The sequence below is a fragment of the Mixophyes fleayi genome, chromosome 6, assembly GCF_038048845.1.
Source record: "Mixophyes fleayi isolate aMixFle1 chromosome 6, aMixFle1.hap1, whole genome shotgun sequence".
Classification (NCBI taxonomy): Eukaryota; Metazoa; Chordata; class Amphibia; order Anura; family Limnodynastidae; genus Mixophyes; species Mixophyes fleayi.
The window spans coordinates 22932303-22946236 of record NC_134407.1 but is presented as its reverse complement, the minus strand read 5'-3'; the positions used below and the strand labels follow the sequence as shown (position 1 = coordinate 22946236).

Here is a 13934-nt window from a genome sequence, read left to right as displayed (position 1 = left end):
AATGATTGTAAATGTAAGAGGAAGCACAAGTACGAGAGAGAGAGAGATGCGCTTTGTAGGCAGTGTGTCATGTTTTAAAACGGGTTTCCTGAAAACACAGTGTTTATAAAGGTATGCATGGCTGATGCTGATGGAAAGCATGCTTGTTCATAATGCTCCGAAATTGTTCAACAGCAGCTCATCCATATATAATATTTTCTTCAGTATATGTCAGCTTGTGTTACTGGCTGCAGTTGTGCAACATGAATTTCCCTGACAGCTAAACTTGGTCACTTTGCTTTCTTTCAATATCTTTTTTAAACGCTGAGCGCTGCTAAGCTTGTCAGAATAATACGAAAGGTTTTGGCTGGTAGCAGTTCTAAATGTGTACAACATGTGACACCATGTTCAGGCAGTGGATTACACTATATACATTCATTTTAAGGTATCTGGGATTGATCAAATGTTCTTAAAACGTGGCCTAAAATCTCACCTCTTCATTCAAACCTACCAGCCCTCTTCCTAACCCTGCCCCCTCCACAACCCCAACCTCTGTCCCCGCTCAGATTCTCTTTGTGAATGTTAACTCTCACGTCCAGGGCCCCCCTCTCCTAGTGTTTTCTTGAAGTAATTTTTTAATTGTGCAGACTGTTATTATGTCAATGTCGATGTAGATGTAGTTACATCGTTTTTTTTTTGTATCAATGGAATTTGGCAAATCCGGGTAATGCGTGCGCAGAGGCATCCGGGACTGGCTGGCAGAGCGGTAAGAGTTCTCTTACCGCCGCTAGTTACTATCGCTGGAGAGCAGAGCATCAGTCAGCTACCACGGCAAAATTTTGATGGTAAGTTGTGGAGATATTAGATCATCGTTGTGATACGCCATAATACATAGATGTCCAGTGTTCTACTGAGATACCACCTTTTCCAGTTACATACCTCAAACGTTTCCAAAAGGAAAGCATTAACGTATGCCATTTTACTTCTATTAGTAGGCATGTGCAAGCACCTATGGATAAACATTTACTGTATGCTTGCCAATTTTTCTATGTTCCTGTAGGAGAGGTTATATCAACTGCATAGGGTGGAGGGGCGTCACAAATCGTGTTTTTTTTTCCACCTTGATCCGCGACCCAATGCTGCGATTGATTCATTTTGAAACGGGACAGGGCCAAAATGACCCAGTTCGTGCCAAATCGCATTACAGATGTCCCCTTCCTGTCCACTTCACTAGGAAATAAGGAGTTTAAATTAATAGCCAGTAATATTTACACTACACAGAAAGATGCCACTATTTTCACATTTCATACTTTCATTGCCTGTTAATGAGGCCAGTCTGACCATGGGTCTACTGATGGATGCCCAGGTAACGTCGATGACCAGCTCAAGCTTGGTGAGAACTAGTTAACGGTTTACATTTACCTCCCAATGTTTCCATTCCCATCTTGGAGTTCAGCTTTCCTTAAATATCTGCAAAACCTGGAATCCATCAGACTGATAAACATATGCACATGACTACATGTGTCTGCACAAGAACAGCTAACTCCTAAATGACAGATCTGTCCACTGTTTTGTATTTCCCTGACATTGCGGCTAAGTATTGCAACTGAGTAAGTGATGACAGAAGTAGGGTAGAACTATTCTGCAGGCTAAGCCGTGAGTGTTGGAAAATTGTAGGCCCCGGGGGCCGTGGCCTCATCGCCTTTGACATGAAGTAGAAAAAAAGAAAAAGAAAAAAAGAACACATATTTAGTGCAAAAAATATATTTAAAACCATAATCAAACCAAGGGTTGTGGTTCTAACTGCATTGTGCACAGAATGAATACGGTGATTACGCCATGTACTCTTATCGGATCTTGAGATGCTGACTGGGAATGGAAGCCATTGTAAACTAAAATCTGAAACCTCAGCACCAGCATTATAGCAATAAGGAATCAAACCCCTGTGTCTTGCTTTACAATGAGGGGAACCTCTTTCCCACGATACAGTAGTGGCTTCTGAAGAAGCAAAGTTAGTCAGCGAGAGTCTTGACCTGCGGTCTTACAAGTTTACTTAACTGCTGGTATAAACAGACTGGGAGCAGATAAGAACATGTAGAGTGTGTGAATCATTTCACAGACCCACGGTAAACACATATGCCAATGGCCAGCAAGGTGGATATTTGCTCCAAATGCTACATGAGGCCCGTTACCTTTTAGGCTACATCCAGACTGACCGTTTTCTTGAAGTGTAGCTTAAGATCTTTGACACTTTAGATGTGCAGCTGACATGCTCACAAAACATCTTTCCATTCACTTAATGGGATTGTAAATAATAATTAAACACCTATGAGCCTTTTTCTCTCGAAGACTCCTGGTTCAGGTGGTTTAGGTTCTGTACTCGGCCTACAATTGACGGTTCCTTCCCTACCCAGTTCCACTTCTGCAGTTGTAAGGTAAGGAGGCGCATATGTCGGATGTGTGCAACTCAGCATGCATGCATATAGGTGTGGGCTCTTTGTGAGCACCCACAGTGCAAATTTTCCATAATTTATACTACGTGATCTGGCGTTAGTTGGACTCAGCATCAGACCCTTTGTGTCCAAGGATCCCAGATTTTGTAAAATTTTACATCCCTTCGGTAAATATATGTTTTTATGAACTCATCAACTCATTATTAATATTTTCCACTGGAGGTTTCCATTGTTTAGCCAGTTTCACAACAATGTATACTTTAGTCAACTCTAAATTCTTCACTCTACTGTTAGAGTGAGAATTTGGGCAGATGCAGGTTGGACCAATGAGAGTTTAGTTAGGTGGTAGATTAGTAGGCTCTGAAGAACAGGTGGGTTTTGGAGAGTCTGACTTTACGTTGAAGAGATCAAGGGACTGTCTATTTCATGGGAGAGAAAGTCCACTGGGAGAGGCCAAAAGAGCAGCTTAAGATTTTGGCAGAGCGGAGTCAGGGAGGTTATCAATAGGGATCTTGAGATCACCCAAAATTAGAGTGGGGGGGATCAGAGGATAGGAAGTGAGGGAGCTAGGCAGCAAGTTAACAATGAATTGATAGGCAGGACCAGGGGAACAGTAGATGACCACAACATGAAGGTAGACTAGATAGAAGAGATGAATGGAGGGGACCTCAAAGGAGGACGAGGAGAGAGAAGGTTCAGGGGGGATGACCCATGCAGTAGGGAGAGGGTAGGATGCCCATACCACTGCTTTGTATGCCTCCTGGTCTTAGAGTGTGGAAGCAGAGAACCCTGTAGGAGAGAGCTTTGAAAGAAGTTGTGACAGAGGAAAATTGAGAGGTTTCGGTCATGGCAAGGAGGTTATGGAAGTTGAAGATTAAGAGATTGTGAAATAGAGGCCAGTTCATTGCATTTACAGATCTAGTATTCCATGGAGCAGGAGAAAGGGAGAGAGAGATGGGAAATATTGGCAAGACTGCAGGAATACAAGGGTAGAGAGAGAATTGAGAAGGAAGGGTTGGCGAAAGTGTGTGTAGGGTGTGGAGATAAGGCAGGGCCCAGGGTTGGGAGAAATTTCCCTGGTGGCCAGGAAATGGAGTGGTTGATCTGTGGGTGAGTAATATATTGTAACACTATTAGATGGATGAGGGATGAAGGTAAGGCGAAAAGAACATTTAGTAGTAAATGGTGTGATAGCAAACTTAGGTTCCAAAACAAAAAAGGGGTACCATAGGTGAAGGAGGGGTGGAGGGAAAGTAGGGGAAGTGGAGAAGTTGGGGGGGGTGACTGGTGAGGTGGCAAAGATGTAAGTGGCCCGAGAAGGGATGGTGTAGAAGGGTCAGGAGGAACAAAAAGGGTGATTAGCTGTAGAAAAGAAGCTAAACAGAGCTAAACATAGAAGGTAGGCAAGGTACACAAAGTGGTGGGCCAGGGAGGAAAATGTGTAGCAATGAACACTAATAAGTTAATGAAACAGGCCTCCTGTCAATATGATTGTATTTCGGCACAGCCCCAAAGGTGATGAATAAAGGTATTGGTACCTTTCCCATAATGGGCTTGCCACACGCTTCATCTGGTAAAGCCTTTTTGTTGCATAATAAACTCTAAGAACATATTTTATTTGCATTAATTTATTTATTGTGCTTATAGCCGATTTCTTAGGTAATTCAAGGGCTTCATCAGATTCGTCATTGAGGGGCCAAATCACTCTCCTATCAATCCCTAACTCTATGGAAGCTATACACTAATCCTGCAGATTATTTATTTCATTTGTTGTTTATAGTCTGAGTCATAGTTCACCCTTTTTTTAAGATTTAAAAAAGACTTGTTTGCTTTCATTAGTGTCTCTGCAATAATACTAATAATAAAAATAATCATATTATACTTTCAATAATCACATGCTACTATTATTTTGTACACGCTCTCTAGGCTTTTGTCAAAGTATCTGTATAACAACAACATTAGATACCTGGACATTATAATCTTACACTGCCTAGCACTCCAACAAAAGCACCCTAACCCAGGAGCAGGCTGCTATTAAGCATTCAGTGTTTATGCACGTGGCAGGAGCTTACAAGACATTCATTTGTATATGTATTTATTGCCATTCATCTGTGCACGGCGGAGACCATTAGAAAGATATCAGCACGTGGGTGATGGTTTGTGGATGCAGATAAATGGCTTTTCATACAGACTTTAGAAATCATTATCCCGGTTGAGGGATGCAAACAAAGGGCAAAGTGCTGACCACAGCAACGTACTCATGGCAAGTGTGGAAATGACAAGGCAATTTGTCTATTGTGTCATGTTCTCTTTTTCTAAGATAGATTTGACAGCAAAACTTAAGAAATCCCAGCAATATTAACAGTTATTGAACCGCTGGAAATTTCATTCCGACATCAAGTACTACAATAGTTTCTCATGTTCAACACTTTTATACATCTGAAGAAGGAGCCGCAGTTAAGCAAATTGAATGTGTACTAAACGCACAGAGAGCAGATTTCCTGTAAGAAATAAATGTGCAGGAAAGGAGTGGCCATAATCTTAGATGTTCAGCAAGATCGGAAACAAGATAGTGGTGGATCTGGGGGAGGGGGGGTGATAATTCCCCCCCCCCCCCCCCGCCCCACCCCAAGCAGGGGTGGGCTGCCTGTGGCCGCACACCACATACGTATCTATGTGACTACCAGCTGAGAGTTAAACAGAGAATCCCACCTGGCCGCACTGATTGTGTATTAAACAGAGAATTCTCTGTCTGCTTGTCTCTGCCGACAGGATTGTGTGTGTGTGTGTGTGTGTGTGTGTGTGTGTGTGTGTGTGTGTGTGTATGTGTGTATGTGTGTGTGTGTACTACTGCTAGGAGAGACAAAAGGGATGGGGCACTAAACTCCCCTCCCTCTAAAGAAAAAATTAAAAATCTAGGTCTGCCCCTGAATCAAGATAAACTATATACAGTTTTTGCTATTCTTGATTACAAAGTATGGGATATTGCAATGTTTTATATACACAGGCGTAGGTGGAACGGGGAAATGCATTACAGAAATGAAATCTAGTTAGTAAAATACGGCGATAAGGCTAGTCTGCCATCACTGCTTATCACCGTATTCTATCATTAAAATCTCGGCAAGCAGGCGGAGTATACCGCTTCTCTGGGACAACCTCCGGGGGATATGTGCATGCGCAGTGGAACTCATAATACAGACCTGGGCTTTCAGTTCCACTTTGGAATAGTGTAAGTTTATAGACTGATAAGTTCAGCACAAGCACAGAGGAGGGTATCCTCTTAATAGGGAGCACTGTAGCACATCACTGCTTACTGCACATCACATCCAAGGGTAATTTACAGAGATCTAGTTGTATAGAGTGACCATAACCCTGCGGTATAGCTCCATGAACCAGTTGCTACGGACAAAACCCTGTGATGGTGATTCGAAGAAGAAATGGAACAGACAAATATAACTCCAATAGCAGGACAAGTATTGTGACCCTCTGACCCTAGCCAGCTTTATTTAAAGCTGAATGGAGCTATGCACTGAACTACTGATGTTTATCGTCATTTTGGGTTAGACTAACAGTTCTACTGCTTCGTCTACAAATTAATGGATGCCTTTCTCATCCCTCACTCAGATTTGTATGAGTGCGGTGTACACTATAAAAAATAAACAAATCTTGTCCCTTTAATCTTAGACCATGGACATAACATTGTTGGCATTTCTCCCTGTTAAATGTGACTGCCTCGCTGCTGACACACAAGTTGTGCCAGAGAACTTCCTCCCCTCAATGTTACGTTTGTAGTTATTCATGAACACATGGTTAATGTAATTAAACATTCATATGAAGCTGTGCTTTGAGGAGGTTCCTGAAACACTCTTTGGCTTTATTATTCTACACTGTTCAGCGGCAATGTTGGTGAGCTGTCGCTACATTATTCTATGCAATTATTTGTCAGGTCATATTTGGCCCTCAATTAGTTCTATGTAACCCTAAGGTTGAATAGTGAACACAGTTCGGGAAAGGTCGTTGCAATCCCCTGGTGTGTCTTAGACCCCCCCCTCCCCCGTCCTTTTGGAAGCAGCACTCCATCCACCCACCCTGAGAAGTGGTGGCCCACCCCCGCTACTTCTAACCTTGGTAGGCGGGAGGTGAGGGCGGCCTCCTTCGCTCCTCAGACTAAGTGTGACGCTAGGCTGCGACACCCTAGCCAAGTGCATACTCCCAGCGTAACACTGACCAGGAGGAGCAGCACACGGCAGCTTCAACATGTAAGAAGCTGCTCCTAACTCCTCCTTCATGTCAGCGGCCACAACTCCGTGTAGTGGGCACCACGGGGACATTATAATCACTGGATGAGTGACATTATGATTTTAGGTGACCACTTATCATTGGTGCATTAGGCAACCACCTAAGTTTGCTTAATGGTAGCACAGGCCCAGAGTCCAAGGAAATCACAAGGCTTTCTGTTCAGAAACGGTCTACACCAGCAGCTGGTAAAAGAAGGGAGACAAATAGAACCAGAGGAAATGTGTGGAGGGTATTTGAACCTGAAAATCAGATTTTCAGGGGGCATCTATTGCTCTTCAATGAAGATGACATGACAGTAGGAACTGGCAATGCGACTGACAGGCTGGGAGCAGAGCTGTAAATGTTGGGTACTTTATTCTTGTGGGCATAAGACTGAGAAGTGAGGTGTGGGCTTTTTGTGGCATGGGGTGGCTCTGCTGGAGATCAGGGCTCCATATGATGGAAGCTGAATTAAGTGGAGTTTATGCCTTAGTATTGGTTTCTATTCTGTATATATAGATATATTTTATATACAGTTCTAACATAAGAGGTGCCCTTACCATGGTCTCGTGCCCAGGGCCCCAACTTGTCTCAAACTGGCCCTGCCCACATCAGGATACACCGCCTGTCTTCCACTATCATAATCCCTCAAGTCCGTAGGTCGCTGCCTCCCCCCACATGTACAGATCCCTCGCCAATATACTCTGTGCTTCTGTGAACATTCTGATTATATGACTGTCCACAGGTTGTTCTACCCCCACCCAAAACTGGGAGGGACAGGTGCAGACTAGTGAAAAGCACCTTTCAAATACTACAATCCACCTACTTGCTATAAGGTGATCACTATGATGGGAAGGCTTCCTCTTTCCTCAGTAGTAACAGAATTTAGCTATGACCACAAATATGTTTTTTTGGGCATGCTGGAACGTGACTGAATGGAAAAAAATGATGCACACATTTTTTGTGATCGCACATGAGGCCAATGTAGCTTAAAAATAAGTCTGCGTGGAACTAGCTTTAAAAATCAAAATGCAACAATTAAGTTAAAATTAATTTTTGAATTACTTTATCCTATACCTTTAATTCACTCGTAAGCAACAATTTCTATAATTATGGTAAACTAAACAGGAGACATCTGATCAGCTACCTAATGTCATGTAACTCTCACCAACTGCGTTTACAAAGCTGTCTAATTGTCCATTAGTCTGCCTCATTTGTAGCAAGAAAGTGACGCGTTTAACTCCTTCATTCCAATTTGAGATTGTCTATTTCAGGTCTGGCCAACCTGTTGCTCTCCAGGTGCTGTGAAACTACAATTCCCAGCATATCTTGCCAGCTATGGATTGACAGAGCCCCAGCATGCTTTGCTAGCAGACAGAGTTTCACAACACCTGGAGAGCCACATGTTGGCCAAGCCTGGCCTATCTCTTAAAGGCTATGTCCACCTTTCTACAAGTAAGGATCGTTAACAATATTATCTCATAACAACTGTTTTACCAAATACATGTCTTTACATCCTTGTTTATCTTCCTTGCTGGTGTACGTTGGCTCAGTGGTTAGCACTTCTGCCTCACAGCACTGAGGTCATGAGTTCGATTCCCGACCATGGCCTTATGGAATTAGTGGCGCTATATAAATAGATGATGATGTTTCCAGGAGAGTTGGCAAGTACGAATGTAAATGATAATTCACCTTATTTAATGAGGGCGAGCGCCAACCTCCCAGATTCTGCTTCACTTTCTAGTGAAGTGGGGCCCTGATGAGGTGAACCATTGTGATTTCTGTCATCATGGTCCCGCTTGATGCATCGTAATGACATCACGGCCCAGCACGTGTCCCTTAACAGCTAGGCGGTCCAAAAGTAGGGAAAAATGTTTAAAGTGTATTCGTCGCTTTTACACAAGCAGCCATATTTGTAGGATGAACAATGTTCGTGAGAAGGCAGCCTATCCATTTATTAGAAACCAATGACATCAGAGGCATGAGGCATCTTGTGGCTCATGCCTCAGTGATGTCACAGGCTCCTAGTGAATGCATAGGCCAATTGTTGGTTTAGCCCAAACAATGGCTGTGTATAGACAACGGGGAACTTTAAGACACAAATACTTCCGAGAACAATAGATCCATTGACGTTATTCCTCTCAATCAGACCTGTCCGTTTTCAAACTTCTCGTATCCAGCTGTAGTTAAAACTTAAGCTGCGTCATTTCAGCGTCTGGAGCCAGGAATTATTACAACTTGTGCCAAAACCAATACACGCTCTTGGAACAGATAGGGATTACTGAGACCCCTGTAACTACATCACACTGAGCACTTGTCTGTGCTAGCGGTATAAAACGGACCAGATTGGTGCTGCCAGAATGGAATGTTATGAAAGTGATATTTAATCATGACAACACAATGACTTGGTATCAACAAGCAACGTATACACAGTCACATATACCTTTGTCAAAGAGTGGATGGTGGAAAGCCGGGATGGGGAGTTTCTCTATCAGCCAGGGCTCGCAGAAGTAGGCTTGCAGCCAGGTCGTGCACTGTTTCAGCGATGCGATCATTTCCTGAGGGCCCTCGCATACCTTGAATGGTGCAGAGGCGTCCTTAGCCCTGCAAACGACAGAACATTAATGTGTTTTCCTTCCAACCCATGTTACTTTCCTGCAATAAATTAGCTAGCAAAACAAACCTAATTCAATGAAAATGCGTCTACTTTCTAAAAACACTTGTATTCAAAAGGTTATTTGAAATTAAAGGAAGTTATTAAGCGGATTGAGATTTAAAGGATATCAATGTTTTTATACTTTGTTTTTTAAAGTTGTGCAAAAAAATAAAATAAAAAAAAACATAAAAGAAAGGAAAATCAAACATTTCCAAGTTAACTAAACCAATGATCCAACGTACTGCAGTTATAACCTGACCTCTCCGTGTGGCACTTCTGATTCTCACTGAACCTGCTCAATCTCAATCTGATGTTCTGTGGTACAAATTAATGTAGTTTGTATTGTGTTGTGTATGTTTAGTAAATAAATACGCAAGTTATATTAACTATTCTTACTTGAAAAACAAAATAGTCATTAAATCATGGTGAGTGCCTGAATCATAAAGCCTACTAAGTGCTACTGCAATCTGGCTGGACCAACAAGCAGTATGTGTCACTTAACCTCATGTACCAAGCTCCTGCTGTCTGACAGGCTGTACGCGTGAGAGCAGAGCACTTTTACCTCTCTGTCTATTAATACTAGAGATGCTCAGACTCTGTTCCTCGAGAACCGAACACACCCGAACTTAGGGGATCCGAGCACCGAGCCGAGCCGGCTCTGTACTTTTGCATGCCCTCGGAATCGAAAACGAGGCAAAACGTCATTGTTACGTCGTCGGATCTCTGATCTCGCGAGTTTTGAATACCTTTTTAAGATCAAACATAATGGGGATGGGAGGGAGGGCAGACCCCCATTTTTCTTTTCTGCCACTACTGTGTGCCAATGTGTCCTAGATAGGCTAGGAACTGCCGTGCTGCAGTATTTGTCCGAAAGTGTATGAAAATAATATTGTGACACCTGTGAGGTGAAAATCGACTGCAAATGACTTGAAATTAGTATTATTGAGGTTAATAATAATATAGGAACAAAAAACCAAAAAAAAAAAAAAAAAAAAGAGTAAAAAATATGTGGTTTTAGCATATTTTAGGATTTTTCCTAAAAAAAAGTCCAAATCCAAAACCCACGAGGGCGGTTTGTCCAAAATCAAAACACGAAGCTAATCCAGATCCAAAACCAAAACCAGTTCACGGGGGTCAGTGAGCATCTCAAATTAATACCCAGTTTTATTCCCGTTTTTGTTCCCAATTGTAAAGACCTGGCTCAAGGTTAAACTATGTTAATAAATAATAAAACCCTAATCAGGAATCAGATAAGTCTGCATCTGGATTCCATCCCACATAAGTGGTCTTTCTAGGCTAGGTAATGCTCGCCAGCCTTATATTCAGATATAGGGGGAGATTCAATTGCCGGTGATGTGGCGCACGGACATCACCGCAATGTCCGGCTGCGCACAGTGACGGCAATTACAGTAGGAACCTATGCTCATTTTTCTCCGCATCTCTACGGGGTGCGAGAAAAAATGAGTGGAGATTCCTGCCGCAATATTGGCGCAAGGTGTCTCAGCGAATGTTCTTGAGACACTTTGCGCCAAATTGAATCTCCCCATAGTGTTAACTCCAAACTGAAGTTCATACCTGGTTACTCCAAGAGCGAGAAAACACTGACAAAGTGGGGCCTTGGAAAGGAGTTCTATGACTTGCCCTGTGACCCCATGGCCTGTCCAGTGTCCTATGTCAGAAGGACACACACTGGCCCCCTCCATAAGTTGACAATAGCAGCTTCTATACATGTTCTTAGTGGAAGGGGAACTCTGGCCCAGATTTTCATCTTTTGCCACCATTTTACTGTGACATTCGATAACCATCCTCCTCCACCACCGGAACTCTGGATGGAAATCAAATGCCGGCGATGTGGCACGCAAACATCGCGCCACGCACATCGTCGTCAATTACGGTAAAAATCTCTGCTCCTTTTTCATTGCACCTCTATGGGGTGCGAGGCAAAATGACCGTGTATTGTCTCCGGAACGTTCGTGAGACACTTCGTGGCTAATTGAGTTCTCCCCTTTGTGGCTTAAACCTCACTGCATATCGTTTGTGTAAAATAAGTCCAAAGAATTAATTCAGTAAAAACTGGGCCCACTTCTGCACCTCTGTGGCTCAAGACTGGGCCTATGTGGCCATTCACATAGGCCCAAACCTGTGTGCACCAAAGCTGGACCTACCAACCAATGTGAAGAATAGCTGTTTATCACTAGTCTAAACCACAAGTGATTTTAGGAAGTCCTTAGGATTTGGCCAACAACTATAGAATCCTGATTTCCCTGACATTTTGGAGCACAAGACAGTTATATCTTTCAAGAACGGAAATCAAAGATTAAATTTATCATTTAGGTGCTTAATTTTACTATGCAAATTATGATTTGTAAAACGGTGAGTCCTAAAATATGAATTGAGTCCTTCCCTAGCGTTTATATTTTGCCTCTCTCTTATCCAGTGTGGATAATATTACTGCTTTAAAAATTATAACTGGTCATTGAAATATGAATTTGGACATACACTGCTTCTCCCATTTGTGTATTATAACTAATTTTAGCAGTTACTCGTTCCCCAATAAGCTATGTTACAGGTCTTTTTTCTTGTATGTAATTATTTGGGATTTGGAATTTCCTACTCTGTACAGACAGAGAAGTGTTGAGGTCCATTGAGGCTTTATTTTTGGCCATGATGCCCCCATGAACGAGAAAATCCAGCTTCATTAAAATTTTAATTGGCTGCTTCTACAGAGAATTAGATCCCAAAATGTTAGTGCTGCAACAGACTCGCAAATATAGCTGGCCTTTAAAATGATATACTGTGCATTAACAAACTGGCCTCCCATGACCTCAGATTGAGCTACACACAGCTTCTGTGCAAGCTGCAGCCTTGAGTAGAAAGTACTTGGGCAGCGCTTTAGTTTGGCTTCACCAACGCGGTTACGATTATTTATTTTTTTTTATCAGAGAGCAGTTTATTATTTATATGGTTAAAAGAAACAAAACAAAAAAACAATCAACTAGTACAATGCAGGGAATCATAACAAAGATAAAGCAGTAGAATAACTAGCAGCAATTATAATTACACCATTTTATACAGTATTCGAAAAGCCCCCATAAGAACATCACATGGAAGGGTCAGAGCTTGAGGCTAAACACCCATCATTCTTAAGAAACATGAATAAGTTGGAGATAAAACTGTGGTATATTGGGGTAGAGGAGAGAGATTACAGCCAAAGGGACACTTGCCATTCATGGAAAACATAAGAAGTTTGTTTGGTTATCTTGTATGTATAAACACATTTTATTGCACTGGGAAGAAGCATTCACTCTGCGTATTCAGACCCTAAAGTTTGGGACCACTGGTGAAATCCATTTTTAGCTAGCAGTTTCCTAAACTACAAGAGTGACTTGAATGACGGTCTGGGAATGTCTATTAACATTTAATGCCCAGTCAGCAAAGTTTGGGATCCGGGACGACAGATATTCCCATATCACCATGAACCTTTGCATCCAGAACCCCTTGTATCACAGCAAAACCAAAATCTATGCAAAAAAAAAAAAAGTTAAGTGTCACATTTTGAAAAACTCTCTAAGTAAATTGTTAAATTGATGGAATAATTAAAAACTTTTATCGCTATATAGGTGCCTTAAACTATACCACGTTTACTGGAAGTAATCTCATATCTCTGCTATGCTCCAGAAGGGAGTTATGGTACATTTTTAAGAACCCATTACAAGAACCTGGCAACAAATTGACTGTAGATTAGCAGAGCAGCACACCTCTTTCAGTGAGGTCAAATCGGAGGGAATGGGCAAAAAAGTTTTAAAAAGTAGTTAAATTATTTGGGACATTTGTTTGTGGGGATCAGTCTGCTACAGAGAAATTGTCCAAAGCCTTCACAACCTTGCCACAGGCCAGTGGTTCCCCATCTATTTCAGCACATGGAACCCTAAAAATCTACAGAACTTATTGAGGAACCCCTACCTATCCATACCCCTTTCCCCTCCAAAGCTGGGCTACATGTTTCTGGTACCTTAATCAAAAAACAAGAGTTGTATTTAAGTAGTAGGTGAAAATGTAATTAAAATACAAAACAATATACCAGCATTAGACTTTTATGTCCGTTATGAAGTGTTGTCATCAGCTTCTCTGGAAATGTGTAGCAATCAAAGCTTAGAGAAGCGAGGCACAGTACTTCAGCATGGCATTTGGTGAGGAGTTACAAGTGATGGTACTGTGAACCCTCTGACCTGAAGCAGCTGTGGATTGTACACATGCTATCAGTGGCGGAACGGTTATTGTCGAAAGTTGCCACACAAATTTTAATTTGCATATATGAATTTAAGAGTGCCAATAATTTTTTTTTTCCACCATTATGTGTTTGCAAAACCCGTCACCCCTTGGCAGAAGTTATGAGTTCCACGGAACCAAGTTTGAGAACCACTACCTACATGAAAGATTAAGAGTGTGGTTCTTCCGTTACTGTTTTATTTTAAAAACGGTTTTGTATTTATACATGTTAATTTATCACTATTTTATTTAAGAAGAATTGTGACTTTTTGTCATATTAAATCCCATTTAATAATGTT

The 13934-nt window shown here is 41.9% G+C and overlaps 1 protein-coding gene across 3 annotated transcripts in view; it reads right to left on the bottom strand.

The window, feature by feature from the left end:
* Positions 1-13934, bottom strand: part of MGMT (O-6-methylguanine-DNA methyltransferase) — a 311488-nt gene that overhangs the window by 87919 nt on the left and 209635 nt on the right. For all 3 annotated transcript variants that reach the window (XM_075216003.1, XM_075216004.1, XM_075216006.1), the window contains exon 4: positions 9154-9314. In XM_075216003.1, coding sequence (XP_075072104.1) covers positions 9154-9314 — 161 coding nt within the window. The remainder of the gene's footprint in view (positions 1-9153; positions 9315-13934) is intronic.